Here is a 25,251-nt window from a genome sequence, read left to right on the forward strand (position 1 = left end):
AGGATCAGCGATAATGTGACCACTGTGATTGGATGTCACAGTGGTCACATGATAGGAAGCCAGTCCCACTGGCTACCAATGTTTTATCAGGACCAAGAGTTGTTTTCAGCAGCTTGGTCTTTATGCTGGGAGCACGTTTCCAGTACATAAACATTACCTGCCCAGCTATACATATGTGTAGTGTGTGGGTATTAAAGCCCAGCTTTTTGCTGACACACATCAGTTACTGAGGCATAAAGGGGTTAAGTATATAAGTCAAACCAATAATGAAATGTAATAATATGGCAGCTTACCAACCCTTGGATGAAGTGGCTGCTGACGTTTTTTCATTTTTCAGGTTGAGAAATTTTTTAGCAAGTACAGCGAAAATTCTGTACTGTCCGTGATACTTCTTTTATTTGCATGAACATATTGTTTTTCAGGACAAGCTTTCTGGGTATGAGGGAAATTTTAAAGTTGCCCAATGGTAGCTCCTGGTGTTTTAGCCTGTTCAACAAAGTAAGACTTTAGAGCCTAGGCAAGCCCAGAAGTAATGTTAGAGCTGGAGCTTGAAAGTGCCCTAGACAGCCAGGAAACCCAGGACGTCCACCAAGGATGGGAGATCCCATCTGTGGATGTCATTTGACTATGGGTGGGTAGGGAAGTGGTTAAAGATAACAAATGTTCCCATCCCTTCAGCAATTTCTGTGCCTTGATATAGGGTCCATGTATTGCCAATCTGGGCTCCTGCCCCTCATCCTATACCAGCCTTATTGCCTCCTGAAACATTCTCATGGTGGGATCTTTAGATGATCTCCTGATGAGGTAACAATTGATGCAGGCTCTATCGATCAACCTGACATGATCCTCCAGGTATTACAGTAATTTGGATAGAACCAGAACCTTCAGAGAAAGTCGCTCAATCTCATTTGCCTTGGGAATATCTGAACAGTGCACTCACAGTTCAGGAGAAAGTGATTTTCCTCATTCACAGCTTTAGGCCCCTTTCACATGCAGATGGTTTTTCTACTAGGTGGACATTCTGCCTTACCAAAAGCCAGATTCTGGTATAACAACCAATGGGCTGGCTCTTTGACCAGCCTTAGGTTAAGGCTGGGTTCACACCAATGTGAATTGGATGCGGATTAAATTCGCATCTAATTCACACGAGCAGGAGATAGTGATCGGCTCTCGATAGAAATGGTTCACACATCTCTGCAGTGGCTCCGATGCGAATTGCACAGGAGCCCTGTGCGTCTTTTGGCTCGTTTCAGGTCTGAATTCAGCCCAAAATTTGGGTTGAAACTGAACCTGAAATGATGAATGAAAACGCACTGGACTCCTGCTGCGAACCTCTTTGTGTTCCTGTGTGAACCCAGCCTAAAGCAGAGTTCCACCCAAAAGGGGAAGCCCTGCTTATTTGCCTCTGCCCCAGCCCCCCCCCCCCCCACGATTGGCACCTTCGCTCATGCGCAGTAGGGAACCAGCTGTGAAGCAGCACAGCTTCACTTCAGGCTTCCCTTAGCGGAAATGGCAGCGGCAGCACCCTATAGTTGATTGAAAAAAAGGTGAAGACACTGCTGGATTCCTGGACAGGTAAGTGTCCTAATATTAAGTCAGCTTTCATTCAGTTCAGAAGACAGGCTCTTTGAAATGTGCGACACAGCAGTGCCTACTCCCAGGGCATAATGAATATGTCACAGAATTCAAAGAAGTAAATGTGTGGGGATCTTCACATAGATGGGGTGGACTCCGTCAAAGAATCCGCCTGCTCAGCGCGTGGATGATAGGTCGTTGTTCGCTCTGTGCAGAGCAGACATGGACACAGCCCTCTCTCCTCTTTGGGGCGGTTGGACGGAAATGGACCGCCTGTATGTTTCCATCCGACTATCATCTGATCTGCCAGACGGATAGTGGATCAGATGATGGTGGGTGTCCGCAGACATCCGCCGCTCTATAGAGGGCAATGATTCGCCTAATCGGTCCCTCAGTGTGAAAGAAGCCCACGTTTACAAAACTTCAAGATTGTTTAGACTAGGATTAGTAATGAAATACAATGTGGAAATGAACGTGTGATATATTTTTTTTTTTTTTAACCAGAGATATATATATATATATATATATATATATGTGTGTGTGTGTGTGTGTGTGTGTGTGTGTGTATGTGTGTGTGTGTATATATATATATATATATATATATATATATATATATATATATATATATATATATATATATATATATGTTACACACACAGTTTAAATTGCATTTTGACGGTTGCCAGTGAAATGTGTCCCCATTGCAGGATTTTCCCTCTCCCCTGACTTTCTTTTCCAATGACGAGTGGGCATGGAGTGCAGAGATATTTCCATAGTTTAGCTGGGTGTGAGAAGAACCATACCGCAGAGTGTAGATGGGCACACATCTGATTGATAGGAACTTTGCATAGGTGAGCTAGATGAAAAGGTCCCATGAACTGAGGTTTGTTCCAGGCATGCGCACGCAGTTTAATGGATGGCCTGTGTCGGTAACCTGATCGGCCTCTTGGCACCCACCCCCCCCCCCCCCCCCCCCCCGCTGCCTGTGGGAGCAGCCTCCCTCCTCGGCCCTGTCCCCGCCTCCTCCCTGTACGCGGGGCTGCTGGGTAATCACCAAGATGGCCGCAGAGCGTGTTTGAGTAGTGCGCCTTTACCGGACGCCCGTTGGCGCTGTTTGTTGGAGACTAGAGCGGAGTCCAGGCGGTCACATTAATCCATATCTGCTTTTCTGCCCCCTTTTTTTCCCGTCCCTTGTCTTCCCCTCCCTTATCTCCCTTTCCATTCGACCTCCACAGGCTCCTTTCCGCCCACCTCCCCCCCTCCCCTTTTCCTTTCAGCCGGCTGCCAGGGAAATGTTATCAGAAAACAAAGACTGGTAAGGGGATTCGGTTCAGGTTTGGTGGCCTTGTTTTCATTCGCAGCCTCCTCGGTGTGGTGGGTTAGAGCGGGGCGGGAGGAAGAGGTGTCCTTTGTTGGGTGGCCATGTGATCGGGGGAGGAGGGGGATGGATGTGCCGCAGTGTGTGTGGTGGTCGGTAGGGATGGCTGTTGGAGCGGAGCAATCCGCCTGGACGGTGTTGAGGGAGGGAGGGGGGTGAGGCGCTTCTCATACGTGTAGAGGGACGTACAGCATGGGGTGTGTGTGTGTGTGCGTGCTGACATACTACTCCTCCTAGTACGACTCCTGGTAGTCATCAGCTAGGGCCTACTTTCTGCACACTTCTTTCCTTACTATTCCCCTGTACAGATTTACTGTCTCATTCCCAGAATGATTGGTATGGGGCCCAGAAAGTGCTGGAGACAGAACACAAGATTAATCCAGGTTTCCCTTTTACAATTGTTAGGGTTATTTTATTGCTTGTGGTTCAGTGATTCTCTTTAGTAGTGGTTTTTGAAGTTGCTGGTATTGTATTTATAGATCTAAAGGGAGCTTGTAGTAACCTAAAGTTGACCTGTTTTGTGCAATGCCCATCAGATGCATGTGATTGATATCTTTTGGACTCTTAACGCAGAATTCCAGGATCTAGCATAAAACGGCTCCTACCTGTGTGCCAACACCTATGCTTAACTAACTCTGTAGAAGGGAAGATTTATATACATTGAAATTTGAGCGGATCAGCCGAGATTCAATCACTTTAAGACCCCTTTCACACTGGGGTCACCCAATGCTCGGCGATAAAAGGCTGCTCATTTTAGCGGCGCTTTACCGCTGTTTAAGCAGTGTTTTTGGCCACTGGCGGGGTGCTTTTAACCCCATAGAAGGGGTTAAAAGCGTCCGTGCTTCTGAAGCGCCTGAAAAGCACTGCCCGCTCATTGCAATGGGCAGGTTTGGTTTGGGTGGGCTGTATACAGCGCTCCCAAACCCCCCCCCCCCCCCCCCCCAAAAGGGACTTTTTTTCTAACGTCCAGCAAGTGCACCGCCCGGTTGTGAAAGCACATGGGAGGCAGTTTACAGGCGATATTTCTAGCGCTAAAATGCCTAAAAACTGCCTCAGTGTGAAAGGTCTATGGCTGGCCATCCACGGTTCAAATCTGGGCCGGTTCAGCAGGAACCGGCCCAGATTTGCACCATTAATGGGCAGGCTGAATGTACTAAGTTGATTGCAATTATCGCAAGCGGTTGCTGGCGATAACCACTGTCTTTCCTTGCCCGGCGAAGACAATGGCTTAGCAGGGGGTTTTCTCTGTCAACACTGACTGTGTTGATGGGTGAACCGGCAAATTTCTGTCCTGCAACCCGTGGTTGCGGAAAATAAGTTTGCACAATTTATGGCCTGCATTAACCTTTATATACACTTGCAGCCTTCTTTTGTCACGGAAAAAGTGGCAAAATCGCGCCGCAATTTGCAGCTGGTGGTCAAAACGTTTCTAAACGCAATGCTTCTGCTTTCAGGCAAGGGAGGTTGAACCTCCCCCCCCCCCCCCCCCCCCCAACTGCAGGAGCTCCTAAACTCTGGTTAAAGTCTGTGTGTACATTGACACCTAGGCTTTCATGCAGTTGTGTTTAGGAGCTTTGGCAAAAAAAGCAAAAGCATCTAAGCTCAAATTTAGGAGCTGTAATGTATATGAAGCCTAATTGGCTTGTTTCCCCCATTAACACACAGTAGAATAGAGATTGGAATTTGGATCAAAAACCAAAAAGAGGGGAGGTTGTGGGCAGTTGGACTATTGCGGTACGATAAGCAGTTGTAAACACACTGTTGACAGGGGAATCCCTCCCATCGAGACATTGCGTTTTTGAGAATACAATGATTATCGCTAGCGGCTAGAACAGCCACTAGCTATAATGGCAAGTAAAATCTGTCCGGCTGGTTGTACCCAAGTTGGTCAATCAATCCACTTACATTCAGCATGCTCATACATGGTTCTAATGGTGGCCTAACCTATCTGTTTTACATGCACATACTGCCGGTTGCTAAACCCCCAAGCAATAGTGAGGCATTCCCCAATCACCACTAAGCATATTGATGGGAGTATCAAGGCATTTTAAAAAGAGAATTGAATCATTTATAGGCTGCTTTACCTAATCTCAGGGTGCTCCAGTCTAGTCATGTGATTGTCCCAGCGGTCGGCTTCAGGGGAGAGAGGAGAGTGCGCCCACAACAGATGGAATGCCTGGGCGATGTCACCCATAGGCTCACTCTGGGGAATTTGTTGTCTGGCTTCAGGGGAGAGGAGGGACAGCAGACACTGGGAGCTGATAATGTGACTAGACCGGAGCGCTCTGGGCAAAAGTGTCTTCCTTCTACAGGGTAGTTATAATAGGTGTTAGAAGGGGACCGAAAACCGTTTTAAGCTTAGCTAGGGCCTAGAATTCCACCCTAAAGCTGTGTGCGTTTTTGATCCACCTTTAAACCATATGCGCTTGTGATAACCCTGTATGTTTTTTGATAACTGTTAACTTTATTTTGCAGTGCAACCGAGAGAGAGGATACTATAATGGATGCTGTCGAAAATCAAGCGGAGGTTGAGGTCCAGGAAACTGCAAAGTCTGAAAATCAGGAGGAGAGTTGCGAGACAGATGAGAAGAAAGAGGTAAGAGTTGATTTGCACCACAGCCAGACTTTCAGGGGCCTAACACTGAAGTATAATGAGACCCTAGGGGGAGCACATGTGTGGGATCTCTCACCCCATTCCTTTTCAATTTATAGCCATTTATTTAGCCAATGTCTTTGACAGGGTAATTTTTCCATAGTTTCACTTCCCTGATCAATTAAAAAATATCCTGCAAGGCATAAATGGGGTGTGAGGCCCAAGACATGAAACATGTTCATTGTGAGATATGGGGGTACTGACACTTCTTCATTATGGGGAGGGGGAGGGTTGTATAGATTACACATTAAACTAGACACTCATCCTATGCCTTGTGATCACCTTAAACTAATGCTAATAGTTACATGCTACTTTTCATTATGGGTGGGTGGGAATCTAAAAAGTGAGGTCTCACAATATGGGGTTGTTAGAGGGAGGGGGAGATGGTGTTTAAAGGTGCTCCCTGCTCTCTCCCACCTCCCTTGTCCACCAGCGAAGCCTGTATAAGTGAGTGTGCCGTTCCTTCCTTCGTAAAGACACCTGTCCCATCGCCCCAGCGCTTCCACCAAAACCCTGCTGGACTTCCAGGCACAGCAATATCCAGTCAGAGCCCAGCTTTACCCGGGCAGCCCCGAGGGTGCCGAACAGACGCTACTATGAGTGTAAAGAAAGGAGGGCTGGGTGAGCTACCTGTTTCTTTCTGCAGTTCTTCCAACAACATTAAACTCAGTGGCACATTGTCACATCAAGCACAAAGACTTTCCTCCTTTGAAACAAAAGACTTTCTTTATGAAGTATGTGTATATTTGGGAATACTAACGCTGTAAATGAGTTGGCTGACGAAAGGACTGCTCAGCACCACTTAAGAGCTTGAAACTAAGATGGCACAGACATTGGCGTTTTTGTTTCTGAAGAGAACGGTGTTTCCTAAAATGACTTGCTAATCATGATTTAACTGGAGGATTTATATTAAGCTGATACATTTGCTGCATCCACAAACGTACAGATTACAGAAGATGTGTGGCTCCCCACATTGATGCATAGCTTATTCAACTGTTTGTGAAAAAGTTAAAACACCCAAGTGGACATTCTTAAAGGCTAAACCCAAATGTTTTCTGATCTCCTAAAGAATGCATGACCTAGGTCTCAAGTTTTCAACAGAAATCAAGAAAAAGTAAAGTTCTGCCCAGAACTGTATAAAGGACTTTGATGTACTGGAGTAAAGATTTGTTGCACTGTTCATCCATGCTGCAGACCGGAGGCTTGTGTCAAGCTGCTTATCTATTGACCCTCTCTGCAATTTACATGGGTCTTTGCTATTTGAAGAAAAAAAAAAATGTTCCTGCATCATTGAACTTTTAGCAAAACTGACTCTTAAAAGCAACTGAAAAGTGATTTTAAGGCAGCCCCATCACTCACCCACCCTCCTCACCGTTCACCACTTCCCATCTCACCCACCAAAAAACACACGACAAAACCAAATCCAAAATAAGTGGAAGGGTACCGGCTGGCCATTCCTGAGCCACGTGGGAGAGACACACGGGGTACCAGGACACTTCATCATTCCTCTGATTAATCGTTGGTTTCTTTTTATATATTTCAATTTCTTTCCTTAGCCTATTGGATTTTTCCTTTTTTATTTTACCCTTCCTATTTTTATTTTTATTTTTATTTCTCATTCTTCTATACTAGTTTATCTGTTTTTAAATAAAGCTTTCCACTGGAATCTTAAGCTTTTGTATTTGGTAAAGGTTTTCCTCTTTAAAGCAATTTTGTGTTGCCGAGATCAAAAAACCCAGTAAAAGTAGTTTACTACTTTTCTGCCACCTGTGCTTTTGAATCTTCATTCTCCTGAATTCTTATCTGGCTGAAGAATGTTCCTTCCATGAGTTTTGGAGTGGTCGATGCTTGGTCTCCCACTGCTTTGGGGCGTCACCCACCAGCTGCTATGTCACACCTGTATTCTGTGGTGACATGGCAGGTAGAACCATGGCACATTGTGCAGAACCAGGCACCCAGCACTTCTAATGTGTGTTGTATCCTGAAGATTCATTACAGCCTAGGTTTTCAAGAGTGAAGATGTGTGTATGTATATGTGATATATATATATATATATCTTACACTGACTCTTTCACAGGTCCCCCCCCCCCCCCAATAGATTTAAAACTTAGGAAAATGTATAGAAATATAGTAGCTATCTTTGAATTTGGCTTTCAAAATTACAAGTTTTTTTTGGACCGTCCTCCTAATCCAGATTCAACCATATAGCAAATCACCAATCTGGATTGTGTGTAGCCTGAGTTCTTATTCAGCATACTTGTTCCAGGTCAGGGGCTTGCTCCAAGGATAGGGATGCCAGGTTCTGGGTAACGGCTCCAAAACCTGTAAATGAGTTTGGAATGGCAGCTTTTATATTTTTTTCACAATAGCTCTATAAATCGTGTTTTTATTTTTGTGATGTGCAGTGTGACCTCCACCACCAGGTCTAAAGCCTTAAACAGTGTTTGTATACCAGTCTTGCTTCCTTTTTTATATACAGGTGGTGTGAACATATATTTTTATTAGAAAATTGGTGAAGACTTTTTTTATTTCATTTTATATTCCAAAGCAGCAGTGTTAGTATGCAACATAGAAGCCCAGAACTGGGAACTGTGATTTGATTATAGTGGGCACATCACGGTCATTTAAAACAATAGGATTTCTTTACCAAATACAAGTTCTAGGTTTCAAGTGGGGCTTTTTTTTATGAAACTTATTTTTTCTTCTATCCTTTATATTAATTTGCTAAAGCACACATTGCAGAACATTAGCTTGGATTGATTTAATTGTTACATGAATATATTGCTTCTTTAGCTGTTTTTCTGTAACCTAACCAGCCTTAAACGAGTTGTAAAGGCAGAAGATTTTTCATCTTAATGCTTTCTATGCAATAAGATGAAAAGCCTTCTGTGTACAGCAGCCCCCCTAATACTTGAGGTAATCTGTCCAGGACTCCCCTCCTGATTGTCTCAGACACAACAGCGGCGCCATTGGCTCCCAAGGCTGTCATTCAAAGTCAGTTAGCTGAGGGGGGGGGGGGGGGCGTGTAAAATGTCAGCTGTGTCTGAATGGACACACTGAGCCTCGGCTCAGATACCCCTATAGCAAGCTGCTTGCTATGAAGAGGCAGATCCAGGCTGCTCTGTGCAAATCCACTGCAACAGAGCAGGTAAGTATATTGTGTTTAAAAAAACAAGAGACTTTACAATCACTTTAAAGTGGTTTTGTTTTACTTGTCTATTCTTCCAAGAATATATTTGTATACATTGTGCAGCAAGTTTTGCTAGAGCAAAGTCACACCAATGAAGGCAGTGTAACCATCTAGTTTTTAGGAGCCTGAAATCATATGCTGTAACTGGATTTTACTAGTCTTTTGTTGGAACAGCAGTTCTTTGTACAATACAAAACCTGCTGTGTGTACAGCCATTGCTCAAAACAAACAGGAAAACCTCTTCTTTGGGTCTCTGTGCACCGATAGAGCCAAAATACTTGTTCAGTAAGGCCTTGTGTACACAGGATTTTCTTTTCTCCTCTGAGCATCAGAACTCCTGGCAAATTAATGGTTACTTTAAAAATGTGCCCAAAGCCACATATTGCACATGCGTTTTGAGTGTTAAGCAATTCCACTTGCCAGAATATTTTTTCTGGCCATTGCAATGCATGAGCGCTCAAACGCACCTACTTTACTTTGTATCAAACCTCTAAGGATAAAGTATCATTGTTTAACCACTTGCCGCCTGCTAACAGTACATTTACTGCTAATACTAATATGTCACAAGGCACTTCTGGTCTTCAGGCATGCCTGCTGATCTGTACTGTGATTGGACGCAGCTTTAATTTGTCAGGTTACAGCCATTGATTTTGGCTGTATACTTGCTGATCGGCTGTGGGCAATCATGGCAGAAAGTTCTGTTTGCAAACACACACCGCAGCATTCTGGCTTTCTGATCTCTGAAATCATCAGTTCTGAAAGTGAGGAAAACTGGGTTCTGCGAGCAAAAGCAGCACACGTACACTTGTTACAGTTAACCCCTTGATTGCCCATCGCAGCAAATGGCTTGTAGTTCTCGGTGAACTAAAACGGTGATCATCAGCACCCTCATAGTTTGACACTTTTCTCCAGCTTTCTAACAGTCTGTTCAGCGGTACGGCAAGAAAGCTGGAATAAGTGTCTACAGGAGCCTGGCATTGAACTCGCAGTCCTCCGCTCATGCGTGCAATGCTTTGCTGACTCCTGGGGAGAGAAAAATAATTAACATTTTCAAGTCTGGGCTGATGTTAATTGGCTTAGGACTGTCACATGAGGGTGAAAAGACTGTAAACCCCATGTAAGCTCTAACTAGAAGTTTGACTTGCTTAAACGCTTGACTTCTGGAATATTTATCCCCCCCATGACCAGGCCATTTTTTGCGATATAGCACTGGTTTATTTTAACCTTTTTTCTTACAAATGGAGCTTTTTTTTTTTTTTTTTCTGCTATAAAACATATATAGTAAAAATATGAAAATCAAATTTCTTAATTTAGGCAATATGTATTCTGCTACATATATTTGGTAAAAAAAAATCCCAATAAGCGTATATTTATAGGTTTAAGCAAGAGTTATAGCGCTCTACAAACTATGGGATGTATATTTTTGTTATACTGGTAATGGCAGCGATCAGCGACTTATAGTGGGATTCCGATATTGCGGCTGACATTTTCACACTTTCTGGGAACCAGTGACACTAATACAGAGATCAGTGCTAAAAATATGCACTGTCACTGTACTGACACTGGCTGAGAAGGGGTTATACATCTAGGGCGATCAGAGGGTTAACCGTGTGCCTAGCCAGTGTTTTACTGTGCTTCTTTTACTTGGGTCCCTTTCACACTGGGGCGTTATTCGAGCGAAGCCTCATCTGCAATCCCAATGTGCTGGGATTGCAGACGTTTTAGGGCGTTTTTGCAGTTCATTTCAATGGAAAGGGGCGTTTTTGGAGCGTTTTTTCAGCACCCAATAGCTGCTCCAAAGATGCTGCTTGCAGGATTTTTCTCAACGCCCCGCCAGTGCAACGCCTCAGTGTGAAAGGGTAAGGCGTTTCTGCAGCGCTTTCAATGGAAAGGGGCGTTTTTGGAGCCTTTTTTTTTCAGCACCCGAAAGCTGCTCCAAAGATGCTGCTTGCGGGGTCCATTGAGATGCATGGAGAGCGTTTTATGACTATTTTTAACGCTAAATCGCTGTAAAAACGCTTCAGTGTGAAAGGGGTATAAGGCAAGTGATGGATTTTGTTCTCTGCTTTGCAGGGACACAAAATCCGTCCCCCCCCCCCGTTTCAGAACGGAGATCTGCTTTGTTTACATAGGCAGATCTGTTCTGTGTCTCTGCCTGACAATCGACGAGTGACGGTGGTCATCTAGTGCAAAAGTTCCCTAGGCGGACATGCAGAATCCCGTGTGTGTGTGTGTGTGTGTGTGTGTGTATATATATATATATATATATATATATATATATATATATATATATATATATATATATATATATATATATATATATATATATATATATATATATATATATATATATATATATATACACACATACATACACACACACACACACACACACACACACACACACACACACACACAATTCCGTGCAGGATGGTCGCCCTCTAGTACATATGCTATGGGGTGGTCTTTAAGTGGTTAAACAACTTTTTACCTGTACTTGTTTGGCATGGCTGAGACATCACAAGTTTTGTTGCATGTTCCTGTGTGTGTACCTGTAAGTTATGAGCATTTTCATCTCTTCCAATAGCAGAGAAATTAACCTTTTTGATTGTCCTACATGAGCAAAGCTATTTATGCTTTAAAGAGGAAGTAAATCCACTTTTACAAAAAAAACACCTGCAAGACAAAGGCATAATGAGCTAGTATGCATAGCATACTAGCTCATTATGTAATACTAGTCTCAGAACGAAGCCCCTGTAGCCATCCTCGTACACCGCCAACATCTCTCCCGGGGGTTACTTCCGGTATTGCGGCTCCGTCGCTGATTGGCTAGAGCTGCGATGATGTCACTACCGCGCATGTGCACGGCAGCCGCCAGGCACGGCCTCCTTTAGGAGTGGCATGATTGTCGTTGCTACGGTGCATGCGCCGTAGACATTGGTGCCTGTCATCTTTGTATATATCTCCTAAACCGTGGATGTTTAGGAGATATTTCAAGCACCTACAGGTAAGCTTTAATCTAGGTTTACCTGTAGGTAAAAGTGGGGTTGTAAAGGGTTTACAACCACTTTAAATGAGTCCAGTGCTATAGAACAGTGGTTGCCAATCACTGGGCCACATATTCCCCCCCACCAAACTCTAGCTTTCCTGTTTGTTCAGGATGTCGCAACCTGGCAAGAGTGTGCTGTCCTGCACCCTAGCCGCCTCTTGGGATTAGGATAAATGCCAAGTCTTGGAATAAGGTTAAAGCCCAGAATCACAGCAAAGTAACTTGCACCAGACTCCAGCTTCTCTGCTAGTACAGAACATGAGCTATAGCTGGCTAGAAGGAGCCACTATGTAGCTTTACCTCCATTCCAAGAGTGTGTGACAGCACAGATCTTGGTGTCTGCCTGAGCCTGTGACACTGAGGGGCCCCAGGCAGTCCTGTTTCACAGCTGGAAAGTGTGTGCGATGTTGGTGTGTTTGGTTTTGGTTTTTTTTCTCTCTCCCCCCCCCCCCTTCCCTTTTTGCATTAAAAAGGTTTTCAGCATATATTGGCCAGCCTTTGACAAGTATGAGTTAAGAAATCAGATTCTGTTTCTAGATAATGCAAAGTTCTTGGTGTCGGAGATTCTCGTATGAGAGAATTGTAGGATATTAACGACATTTGATGTCGAATGTCTAATTACAATTTGTCTTGAAACAAGCACAATTAACTTGATTAATTCCATCCAGCTTGTGTTCTGCAATCTCAAATCCTCACAAAAAAATATAAAGGGTTTGGCTTATATCTGCAGGTGTTTTTGTTTTTTTATTTAATTTTTTCTCTCTGCTTTTCCCCTTCCCTTTGCTTTTAATTTTGTTTCTGATATCATTCAAGATTTAATTTTCTAACAATTGTCTTTTCTCCCTGGGATGCCATAATGCATCCACCCCCTTCCTTCTGTCTCTACCCTTTGTCCCCTTTCCATAGAGTACAACACCACCAAGGACTTTTAAGCGAAAGATCTCTGTTATTTGTAAGTAAGAATATTCACTTAGTTATGGGATTTTCTAGGGGGGGGGGGGGGTCATGTTAAAATGAAACATTGCACATTTTGTTTCACCTGAAAACAGTCAGGCAGAGGCAGTTCATGAATTGTACAGATCACATAGTGTTGCATGTCTTAAAGGGTTGTACAGGAAAGTTTTATCCCCCCCCCCCACTAAATAGCTTCCTTTACCTTAGTGCAGTCCTCCTTCACTTACCTCATCCTTCCATTTTGCTTTTAAATGTCCTTATTTCTTCTGAGAAATCCTCACTTCCTGTTCTTCTGTCCGTAACTCCACACAGTAATGCAAGGCTTTCTCCCTGGTGTGGAGAAAGTCTCTTGAGGGGGCGCGCAGGAATGTCAGGACGCCCACTAACACACAGCTCCTTTCTCTATCTGCAAAGTAGAGTGTCCTGACTTGCCTGCTCGCCACCCCCCCCCCCCCCCCCCCCCCCCCCCCCCCCCCAGAGGCTTTCTCCACACCAGGGAGAAAGCCTTGCATTACTGTGTGTAGTTACAGACAGAAGAACAGGAAGTGAGGATTTCTCAGAAGAAATGAGGACATTTAAAAGCAAAATGGAAGGATGAGGTAAGTGAAGGAGGACTGCACTAAGGTAAAGGAAGCTATTTAGGGAAAAAAAATTCCTTTGCAACCCCTTTAAGCTTTTATATAGAACTTTTTTTTCTTGGATGTAGGAATACTGCCATTTTAATTGCGTTCTAACAACATTGTGGGATCAAATTTAAGATGAAAGTGATTGGATGAGTTAAAAAAAAAAATCCAGTCGTTTTTAACACACGAACAGCTTTGGGTGTACAAAACAACTTTTTAAGCATTTACATTTAGTATTTTGGATGCTTTGTCAAACTTTTGCATTTAAAATTGATTGGGTTGATGCAGACAAATGTTTGTTTGCATTTGTGTCGAATGAAGCCAGAAGCGACGAGTATTTAGTCACTTCTGGTTTTGTTTTTAAGCCATTAATGGCCACACAAGCATCTGATCAAACATATTGTATCTCCCAGAATAAAAACCTGTAGCTAGTATATTGGGAAAGGAAGTCTTTTCCCTTCTCTGGTCATTCAGCCTTCTGTTGTGAATGTACCCGACTAGCAAGAGTGACATTGGTGACTCAAAGTATTCCTGCAGAAATCTTGGAGTCAATGGCTTCTGGTATGCTGACTAGAAATTGTAAACATATGTTCGCATGTCAATATCATGTTCTCAACTAAAAAATAAAGCTGATCATGATGTGAAATTATGGTTGTATCCTAAAATTGTTAGACCTTTACTTTATTACCATTTCAGCAGCTACAAAAGGTTCCAGTCAGCCTGCACCTACCACAGGCAGTGATAATGAAGGAACTCATCCAGCTCGCCGCAGGCGCTGGGGAGCCAGCACAGCTACCACTCAAAAGAAACCCTCAATTAGTATCTCTACTGAATCTTTAAAGGTAATATCTTTATAATGTTACTTTTTTTTTTTATTTTTTTATTATACTTGTAAATAAGGATTTCCATTGAACTATCCAGTGGTGACATCTGTTAACAATGCATGTAAATACTCTATTATTGCTTTTTCTAATGATAAACTCTGCTTATTGGAAGCAAACCTAATTTCATTAGTACTCTATTTTTCATCCAAGCATGGCTTTAATGCACCAGTCCACCCTACTCACTTTTTGTCAGTAGTCTGACAATCCAAGTGTTTAATGCAGAAGGGGTTTTCTCTAATGCACCCTCTGCGGGCTGGCTTTAAAAAAAAAAAAAAAAAACCCTGTGTGCAGCAGCTCCTCTTAGGCCCCGTACACACGGCCGAGGAACTCGACGTGCCAAGCACGTCGAGTTCTGGGATGAAGCCGCCGAGGAGCTCGGCGGGCCGCCTTCTCCCATAGAACGAGAAAATAGAGAACATGTTCCCTATTTTCTCGGCGGCTCCATCGAGCCAAAACTGTACAGACGACAGAGTTTCTCGGCAGAATCCGGGTTTTGACCGAGTTTCTCGGTGAATTCTGCCGAGAAACTCTGTCGTGTGTACGGGGCCTTATACTTTCCTGAGCCCCATCCCAATTCAGGGATGTGCACAAGAGCAGGGACTCCCCTGTGGGTCTCTTCTTCCTTCTCACTGGCTGAGCTAGCAGTGGGAGCCATTGACTCGGCTACTGTCAATCCGACCCAATGAGGAGAGAACAATGGCGAGGCTGGCTGCGCTGTGTGTAAATGGACTCGGCAGCTTAGAAGCAGGCCTGCTTGGGTGCCCCCATAGCAAGCTTTTTGCTATGGGGGAAGGAGGGAGGGGCTAGGAGGATCAGGGTTGCTCTGCAAACCATTACACAGAGCAGGTAACTATATAACTTTTTTTTTTTTAAATGTGCCTCTAATATCACTTTAAGGCAGTAGTAAACTGATATACCTGCAAGGCAAATAGAATGTGCTAGTATGCATCATGAGGTCACCGGCTACATGTACAGTAAATATCTCCTGAATGATGCATGTTTAGGAGATATTTACAGTACCTATAGGTAAGCCTTGTTTACTCCTACTTTAAGGAAAAATGTTTTTGAATGTAATTGTTGGTCAGTGACAAGTTAGGAACCCACACAAGAGGCTTTGGAAGGTATGCTTCTACTGAGACTATGGGCATTATGGATTTGGAGGTAAGTGCAGGAAACATTCAGATTTATAGCACAGCTGTAGCTTTTGTTGGATATCCTTCATGTATCACTGATTGGTTTACCTTTTTCTGTAGTTGCACTTTTTTGATTTAAAACATTCTCTTTTTAGAGTCTTATACCTGAAATTAAAGAAATAAAGCAAGAAGCAGTCGTAGACCTTCATGCTGAAGATGCTCGTATTTCTGAAGATGAAAGTGAACGAAATGGTGACGACAACTCCCATGATAAAGGATTGAAAATATGCAGGACTGTTACACAAGTAAATATGCGGTTTCATTTTCCTAATACAGGTAAAAATGTTGATTTTTGTTTTTTTTCAAACGCATATTGAATCATACCAATTTAAACTTTTCAGGTAGTTCCTGCAGAAGTTCAAGAAAATGGGCAGGAAGAGGAGGAGGAAGATAAAAAGTCGGAGGAAGCTACTGAGGTTCCAGTCAAAGAGCCTGTCCCTATGGAGGCAGAGGCACCACCTTCAAATGAGCAGGAAGTAAAGAAGGCTTTACCAGAAAGCCCAGCACAAGCAGAAGTCAGAGGTAATTCAGATTTATTTAAATGTGATTTTTTTTTTTTTTTCTTCTAACATTTTTATATAAACTTTCTTGCTGACTAAAACTTCTTGATAGTTACCTTAGGTGATACCTTACTAAGGAGGTCAATCAGCCAGCAGAAAACAAGTGTTTCCATTACAATTGACGACCCGGTTCGCACAGCTTCACAGCAGCCGTCACCCCCAAGAAGAAAACCTAGTTGTATAGTACACATCTGCAATCTGGTAAGTGTATGAAGTTCTTCCTAAGCTGGGTGTACAGAATATTCATTGCAATTATCTAGACATCAGTAGAGCTTTTAAAGGAGAAGTTTGACCAATGTTATGGCAATACTTCTCCTGTGGGTCACAGGAGTGCACTTAGTTCACTCCTGTCTCCCGGATTCAGCTCAGAGTGGACTACAGTCTGTCGGCTGACGTCAGAGATAGTAATAACAGATCTGCCCAGATGTTAAACTGGCAGCTCACTCCGCCTCACATGCGGCCGAGAGCGTGAGCCAGCCACTCCTACCCCTCCAGTCTGGCAGCCAAGTAAGTGCTGGAGGGGCAGAGCAATAGAGTGGTGACAGTCACCGCTCTGTCAGAGCAGACCTGAGTACTGAGCAATCGGCCATCTTTGATCGCTTAGTTCTTGGTGTAGAGCCAGTAGGGGACAACTGCAGCTCGGCTCGGTGCTGCAACCAAGGTGAGTATGATCAAATATTTCCACACTTCAATTTCAATTTTAATGTGAGTGTGGCTATATAGGTAATGTATATAAGATAAATGGTTGCTTTCAGCCAGATGGTTAATTTTTGCAAGTCCTTGTAGTTAAGTAACTTTTTTTCACTAGCTCTGGGAATGTAAGGCATTGGCCCATATTCCCTGCAATTCCAACACCCTCATGGCTATAAAATGTTAATCATTTTAGATGCAGTCCTCTGCAGGGTACCATAATTATAGGAGTTCAGTAATAGACAACCTCAGATTTCCAACAAATTGTGGAAGCTTATCACTATTATAATTTAACTTCTAGTAGTATAGAGCAACTAACACATGTTAGATGCTGTACAGTCATCGAGTACCCCCCATATGTTTTGGCTATTGGACCCTAATGTTGTGTCTTTTTTTTACAGGTTCGTCCTTTCACGTTGGGACAACTGAAAGAACTACTTTCACGTACTGGTACTTTAGTAGAGGAGAACTTTTGGATAGACAAAATAAAGTCTCATTGCTATGTCACAGTAAGTTCCCATGACTGATTTTCCTGCATTCGTCAGACCATAAAGCTGGAGAGTGCAACATCTGTCTCGCTTCTGCATAGAAACCAATCAGCTTCCAGGTTTTATTGCCAAAGCTTATTTAAACAAGCTGAGGTTAGAAGCCGATTGGTCTCTATGCAGAAGTGAAACTGATTTTGCACTTTCCAGATTTAGTAAATTAACCCCTATGTGTTAACCTATTTCTATCCATTAGTACATGCTTGCTTTCACAAGATCAGCCTCCCAACCACCACACTTTCTGGAGTATTGTATCGGGGGCTTATTTTGGACACAACCCAAGCCAGCGTTTTCCTTTTTGTAGGAGAAAGCTGCTTCCCTATATTCCCATGCAGTACAACCTTCAAGGTCACCCAGTCATTGTGCAGTTGGGCAATGCCGTTGTGCAGTTGGGCAATGCCGTTGTGCAGTTGGGCAATGCCGTTGTGCAGTTGGGCAATGCCATAGCAGTGATCTATATAAACCGTCTAAGGTGCGCCAAATGTTAAGCTACCATAAAAGAAACAGGTCTTAATGCACCAGGGCTAAAACTCACATTCCATCTCTCTTGTCACTGGATCGAGCCCAATCTCGATCCAGTGTTTTGCCTGAAAGCAACAGCGCTCTCCCTCATCACTGGGTCACCGACGGCCGCACGTGTGTGTGTGTGTGTGCGCGCACGCCCAGCTTAGCCCGAACTAGCTATTTAAACAAACTAAAGCTCAAGATCAACTTTAGGAGAATAGGAATTTTGACTTGCCTGTAAATTCCTTATTTGGAGTACAGGTCACAGGCCATTTGACCTGTACTCAAAGTCTCAAGTTTCACAGAGCATCAGGTTATATAAGTATGCTCTAAGTTTATTTTTTAATAAAGAATATGTGTGTGTGTATATATGTATGTGTGTGTGTGTGTGTGTGTGTGTGTGTGTGTGTGTATGTGTATATATATATATATATATATATATATATATATATATATATATATATATATATATATATATACACATATACATACATACACACACACACACACACACACACACACACTCTTTAATATTACATATTACATTTTTTTGCATCGCTTTGCGGGCACAATTTATTTTCAGTAAATGTAGCTGTGGTTGAAATGAGGTTTAAGTAATCTTGTACCAAGAAATATTGTTAACCACATTCTGAATATGCTAGTTGTTCAACATGTGTTTTTAGTTTTTTGCATTACTAACTATTAGAAAGCATGTAACAAGGAAAAGAAATTGGCGCTCTTGATCTGTATAATCCTTTCAGGTCAGTTAATAGTTTTGGAGCCTTTGGATCTGCATTGTGGCTAGCATCCTCAGGAAGAGGGGTCTGAGATGGCCGCTTCTATTGTGGCTCTTTTGTCCAAGTGTTTTTTTGCTAATGTTACTTTGTGGTCTCTTGTTAGTATTCTACAGTAGACGAAGCCATTGCGACAAGGAACTCACTACATGGAGTGAAGTGGCCACAGTCCAATCCAAAATTCTTATCAGTAGACTTTGCAGAGCAAGATGAGGTAAGACCTTTGGAACCTATTAAAAACTTTTGATTTCTACGCTGGTATGTAGCACTTTTATAGGTCCTGTTCAGAGTATGTAGCGTGTTAAGAAAATATCAAAAGAAATGGGTGTGTCAATGCTAGTTGCCTGGCTATAAATCTTGACTCTTACTACTTCTAAAATGCTCACTCGGAACAAACATGCTTATTTAATTTTCTTGCTGCATATTGGTTCTGTCAGTCATTCATATGGTTGCAGCCGGAGAATCCTGTATGGCAGGCAAGTAACATTTTTAGTAGGTCAGCAATAGTCGCACAAGTAATTCTCTCATGTGTTCCCTTTTAACCACTTGCCACCCATCATAGCAATATGACCGACAAAGTGATTCTGTTATCCTGACCGAACATCATATGACATGATCAGGATAACAAGCCAGCGTGCAACGCAGCGATCTGAGGTGCTTTGCATCAGTCTGACACACTGCATCTCCGATCCTGGTATTGAGCCTCTGATGGAGGCTTCTTACCATGTGATCAGCTGTGACCATTCCAGCTGATCATTGCACAAACCAGAAAGTAACGGTAAGCGGCTTTTCTCTGTTCACACTGACGGGGAGAGCCGATCGGCAGCTCTCCCTGTCAGAGGGAGGGGTCTGCGCTGATCAGCATATTGATTATCAGTGCAGCTGCCAGCATGTGCCCCATGAATAACGCCAATCGATGCCCATCAAAGTGCCCCATCAGTAATGCCTGTCAGTGACCTTCAGATGCCACTCAGTAATTCCTGTCTGCAGCTCCTCATCGGTGCTGCCTATCCAGTGCCATGTGTTAGTGGTGCCCATCAGTGTGTTTTTTATTCCGGTAATTTAGTTTAGCAAAAAATAACCTCAGCGATCAAATGACACCAAAAGAGCTCTATTTGTGGTAAGAAAATTATAAAATTTGTTTGGGTACAGTGTTGCATGACTGCGCAATTAGCATTCAAAGTACAACAGCGCTGAAAATTGTCCTGGGCAGGAAGGGGTGAAAGTGTCTGTCTGGTGTTGAAGTGTGGTTAATTTTGTTTTTTCTTTTATCTGTCTTAGCTGGACTACCACAGAGGAATCCTTGTAGCACGTCCCCCAGAACCCAAGCAAGAGGAGCCCCCACACCCACACCCACATTCTCATACTCATACTCATTCCCACATGCCTCCATTACGAGGTGAACACAGGGAGCATGATCGGGGAGTCCGAGAACAGTGGGCAGAAAGAGAACGTGAAATGGAGAGGAGGGAACGTACTCGTTCTGAAAGGGAATGGGACAGAGATAAAGTTCGGGAAGGGCCCAGATCACGCTCCAGAGACAGGCGGCGTAAGGAGCATGCCAAGTCCAAAGAAAAGAAAAATGAGAAAAAGGGTACGTGGAGGGTTTTTCTATTTGCTCTTTTGCTTTCATTTGGCTTTAACCTAAAATGATTTATGTAACTTTGTTTTGCTTGCTATACCATATTCCTATTACTTTATTACATACAGTTTAGTAACTGTATTCTTGTGCTGCAGTGTCTGTTTCTCTTAATTGTTCAAATTAATTTTCAGCCATTCTTTAGTTTTCAGTTGTCAGGCCTGACTGGCTGGTAAACTTGCCCCAAAAGTGAAAAACTAAAGTTGAATAACTGTGCAGCACTACCAGTCAGAAGGCAAATAATTAATATGCAGTACAGTAGTTACAGGTCAGATATATCCAGTTGCATGCATAGTTATAACTTTTTTACGTAGTTTTAGAACAATGACACGTGATTACTAGAGATGAGCGGACACCTGGATATTCGGGTCCGAACCCGCACTCCGAACCCCATTGTAGTCAATGGGACACTGACTTTTAGAAAAAAAAATGCGCGGAGGTCCCCGCAAATTCAATAACCAGACCCTTTAGGTCTGGTATGGATATTAAGGGGAACCCCGCTGTCAATTTAAAAAAAAGACGTGCGGTTCCCCCTAAATATCCATAACCAGACCCGTTATCCGAGCACGTTGACCTGGTCGGCCGCAGAAAAGAGGGGGGGACAGAGTGCGGCCCCCCCTCTCCTGAACCGCACCAGGCCACATGCCCTCAACATTGGGAGGGTGCTTTGGGGTGCCCCCCAAAGCACCTTGTCCCCATGTTGATGGGGACAAGGGTCTCATCCCCACAACTCTTGCCCGGTGGTTGTGGGGGTATGCAGGCGGGAGGCTTATCAGAATCTGGAAGACCCCTTTAACAAAGGGGACCCCCAGATCCTGACCCCCCCCCCCCCCCGTGTGAAATGGTAATGGGGTACACTGTACCCCTACCATTTCACAAAGGAAGTGTAAATTCTTGTTAAAAAAAAAAAACGCACACCGTAGAATAAAGTCCTTTATTAAGAAAAAACTCCAGCGGTGATAATCCACTCGTTCCCGGCTTCCTGCTCCAACGTTGTCCTGATCCAGCGACGGGTGTGGGTGATCTCCAGCAATGAGCTTTACAGTTCGGGTTCGCTCAACTCTAGTGATTACCTGAAGTGCTATTGGGCATACTTCCAGATGCCTAATTTTAAGGCACCAGACAAAAAATACCCTTGCATTGAAACCCATATCCCCAGGTCCTGCAAGGGTTAAATGCTGGGTAAGCTAGGGCAGAGGAATAAGAAGTAATACTTGCCTTATTCCTTGCGCCGTCAGGCTTCATCCATGCTGTGCAACTAGTGCTTCAAAGCCTTTTTTCTAAGGCGCTTGGCATTGTCGTCAAATGCACAAACAATTGTCCAGCATTGCATGAGGACCGCAATCACTCGCCCAAAACTTTGAGCACCAAAAGCATGCCAGAGTAGAATAACATGTAAGCTTTATTCCTCTTCCTTTTAACACCAACTAGTCTTAAAAATTTTCCCCCTGCCCCTTTGCTACCTATACTGCCTGACCTGTTTAAAAAAAATGTGTATACTTGCCCATTTCCAGTCCACTCTCATTGCGTGATCCCATGTGTTAATGAGCTGCTGTAGGGGATGGGAGGGAGCACCGGACAATTGCTGGGAATTGCTGTAGCATTGATGCCACTCATAGGCTCGCAAGTCCCAGCTCCCTCATCTCCTCAGCAGCTTCCAGTGACACAGGGGAGCTGTGACTGTGGATTATGTGGCTGGAGGGCCCTTTTTCTGCTTCAATTTTTGCACTCCAGTGTGATGAATAGTATCCTCACTGGCTAATAGTGAGGCTCACAGTGGGTGGGCCAGACCCAAGCACTAGAATGTTGGTTGGCACTTACACAACAGAGTGTAACATGGGACATGTGTATGGCCATGAAATGTCCTATTATGGCATTCCATTTTTTTTTCTTCTTTTTTTTGTAACTGATTCACACTTTTTTGCAGTCTTTAACCTTCTCAAATTTGTCCATTTCAGAGAAAGTGCAGGAAGAACCTCCAGCAAAACTCCTGGATGACTTATTCCACAAAACCAAAGCAGCCCCATGTATATATTGGCTACCCCTAACCGATGACCAGGTATAGCAAAAGGCTTTTTTTTTTTTTTGCAGATCAAGTAGACTGCTTTAGGTTTGCTAAATTAAATTTCATAAATGTTAGTACCTTACAAAAACACTGTTTTAAGAGGGCATTACTGTATTGTACAGAGCCTTATGATGTTTTTGTTTCCACAGGCTTCGAAAAGGGTTGCAGACAGGGCTGAGAGGGCAAAGGAAAGAGAGAAAAGGCGAAAGGAGTTGGAAGAGCAAGAGGAAGAAGAGAGAAAAGAGCGAGCTAAAGAGAGGGAGAAAGAAGTGGAAAGAAACAGGGAACGAGCACGAGAGGCAGAGAGAGAAAAAAGGAGAGAGCACAGTCGAGAGCACCCTCGTGAGAGGGAACGTAGGGATCCTAAAAGGCACAGTAGAAGCCGAAGCAGGAGTACACCAGTTAGGGATAGGGGAGGGCGACGCTGACCTTCCTTCTGCTGGTTACCCTGCTGCTATGTACATGTCAAGCCCACATATTGTTAGACTCCTAACTCAGCCCTTCACAAGGGAACCGTTTATCGAAAAAATAGAACTCCGACAAGGAGCTGGTTTCCTTCTAAAGGAACTCTGCTGGCTTCTCCCATCCTCTGGACAGCCCTTTCTCTGAGCTGCTCTGAATTTTAACTCCTCACTGTCTGGAGCTAAACCAGAGATTGTCTTTGGCATACCATTGGACATTTCTGAACAATTTGTGCAATGAGTACCCTTATGTATCCTTCTACCTGTCGGAGTGCCAGGAAAAAGGTTACTGTTTTATCCTTTGCCACATGTGGCATCTACCCAATGATATTATTTTTTTTTTCTTTTGTGTTCCTTTTAATTTTTTTTATTATTATAAATGAAGTGAAATATCAGAAAATAAAATTCTGCATTAGTTTTATATCTTTGTAGTGGTTTAGTCCATTATCCTGTGTAATATATTGTATAATAAGAGTTATGATGCACAGTTGGAACCAGTTTTTTTTTTTTTAATGGATCCTTTATACCCGCTAAATCCTTTTTTATATCAGTGGACCTTGGCATCAATATGGTACATTTCTAGGACCCCTGCTCTCATGTGTTTTTTTTTTTTTTTTTTTTTTTTTTTTTCATTTTTCTTAAGCCATAAAATTAGTTTCTATTGTTAACCTTGACTTTGTCTGTGGAACCCATTGAGGATCCTGATCCATGATTTGTGCACCTAAATTGAATACCTGTGACACCCAACCACTTGTTGGTTGCAGTATAATTCACCGGATCTGAGCATTATCTGCCTGAACAGCTACTGTTTTATACATCTTTCATAAGCAAGAACCAAAGAGGTTGCCTAATTTTATTAGTGTTTATTTTACCTTGTAACTTCTAAATTGGAGGATGGAGATCTAGTATAATCTCTCTAAATAGAGAGAGAGAGTATAGATATATATCTCTGACCCTTAGTTTTTTGGTAATTAGATTTTCTCCTAGCCCTGACATTTCAGCTTTTCGGTGAAATTTGGTGTCCTCATTAAAATCTGATTCACTGGAGACTTTTCACTAACCCCTTTTCCATTAATATTTGTTCAGCCCATTGTGAACTGTAATTTGAACAATATATTTTATTCTGGCTGTATTCAATCCAGAGCTTCATTTTCAAGTTGGGTGCCATTAGCTAAAAGTGTTATCTGCATATTTTTTCGAGGAAATTAGCATTTTTTTTGTTTTTTTAAAGGACAGCTCTGCTATTGCTGCCTCCTTGTTTCGTTTTAGGCAAGTTTCTTTTTAGGAGCTTCAAGTATAGACAGAATGGCTGTGCTAGAACACAAGTCTGTTTTTGAATATACTACAGTGGACACAACCACTTCTAGATCTAGCCTATTTAATAATGTACATGCAACAGAAGAATCTGCAAATATTATTTTCTCTGATCCATTATGGGACATATAGTTATAGTCATATACTTGCTGCTGACAGGAGGATTGGACAAGCAAATCAAAAATCTGCAAGCCAGTTCAGGATAAACCCTCCTCTACCCATCATTCCTAATTGTTTGCTAGTGTCCTAGGACAGTGGTTACCGACCTCCGTCCTTAAAGACCCCCAACAGGCTGTGCTTTGTGAATTTCTCTTGGATAAAATTGTGGTCATGAATACCTAGTCATTGCAAGTGATTTGCATCTGTTCAAGGTAAAAGAATAACTAAGAACCTGACCTGTTGAGGGTACTTGAGTACTGATTTTGGGACTAACTGCCCTAGGAGGATGGTCATTAGCTCTGCTGAGAAGGTAAACTATAATTTTCAGTCAGGACTCCTCTACACCCTACTTCAACTGGTCTCCATATGGCAGCTGTCTGGGTATTTCCTTAGCTTTGTACTTGAGTGTCATACTCGGACCCTACTTGGCGTTTTGGGCTAGCCTGGCAGTGACCTTCGGGCACGGATTTCTCCCTGTGGCTTTTTACAAACCCAATACTGTTAAGTTTTTATTGCGGAGTGCTTTTCAGTTTCAGAGCTGGTGGCATTGTCTCAGTGCTTGCCTGGTTTCTGAAGACTCGCTTTGAGTAGGCAGATCAGGCCGTGCGATAGGCTAGCAATATTTGTTTCCACCACTGAGCATATTTTCCCTGTGGAAAGGGTTTCATGCTGAGGGACAGACATCCACTACTACAGTGGTTTTCAACCTGGAGGTCGAATGATTTGCCAGGGGTCCCCAAATCCTGGCCTGTTTCTGAAGCCCACACCGCTCTCCCAGCCTTTTCTCGGCTGCCAAGCTGGGCTGTTCCTAGAGCCCGCGGCCGACCACTCAGCCTCTTTGCAGCCACCCATTCAGTTCACGGCATGGCTGGGGGGCAGAGACTAGAAGTCAGCTGACTGGTGAGGAAAGTGAAGTGGGAGGGGCTGAAGGAGACCCTGTCTCCTGATTTCAGCATAGGTGTCACTGCTGCGAGACACCACTGTAGTACGAGTTCCACGCTACGAAAATAATTTTACTGTT

At 43.3% G+C, this 25,251-nt stretch overlaps 1 protein-coding gene across 1 annotated transcript in view; it reads left to right on the forward strand.

The window, feature by feature from the left end:
* The window catches only part of ACIN1 (apoptotic chromatin condensation inducer 1), a 127,187-nt gene extending 102,188 nt beyond the window's left edge, over nucleotides 1-24,999 (forward strand). Inside the window, 12 exon segments of the mRNA XM_040322561.1 lie at nucleotides 2,655-2,890; nucleotides 5,429-5,549; nucleotides 12,752-12,797; nucleotides 14,119-14,264; nucleotides 15,595-15,744; nucleotides 15,841-16,021; nucleotides 16,112-16,260; nucleotides 17,151-17,258; nucleotides 18,699-18,806; nucleotides 19,874-20,186; nucleotides 22,190-22,290; nucleotides 22,446-24,999. Of these exon segments, the coding sequence (XP_040178495.1) occupies nucleotides 2,655-2,890; nucleotides 5,429-5,549; nucleotides 12,752-12,797; nucleotides 14,119-14,264; nucleotides 15,595-15,744; nucleotides 15,841-16,021; nucleotides 16,112-16,260; nucleotides 17,151-17,258; nucleotides 18,699-18,806; nucleotides 19,874-20,186; nucleotides 22,190-22,290; nucleotides 22,446-22,724 (1,938 nt within the window). The 3' untranslated portion in view covers nucleotides 22,725-24,999.
* Nucleotides 25,000-25,251: the final 252 nt, after the last annotated feature.

Source organism: Rana temporaria, chromosome 1 (genome assembly GCF_905171775.1).
Source record: "Rana temporaria chromosome 1, aRanTem1.1, whole genome shotgun sequence".
In the NCBI taxonomy this organism is placed as follows: domain Eukaryota; kingdom Metazoa; phylum Chordata; class Amphibia; order Anura; family Ranidae; genus Rana; species Rana temporaria.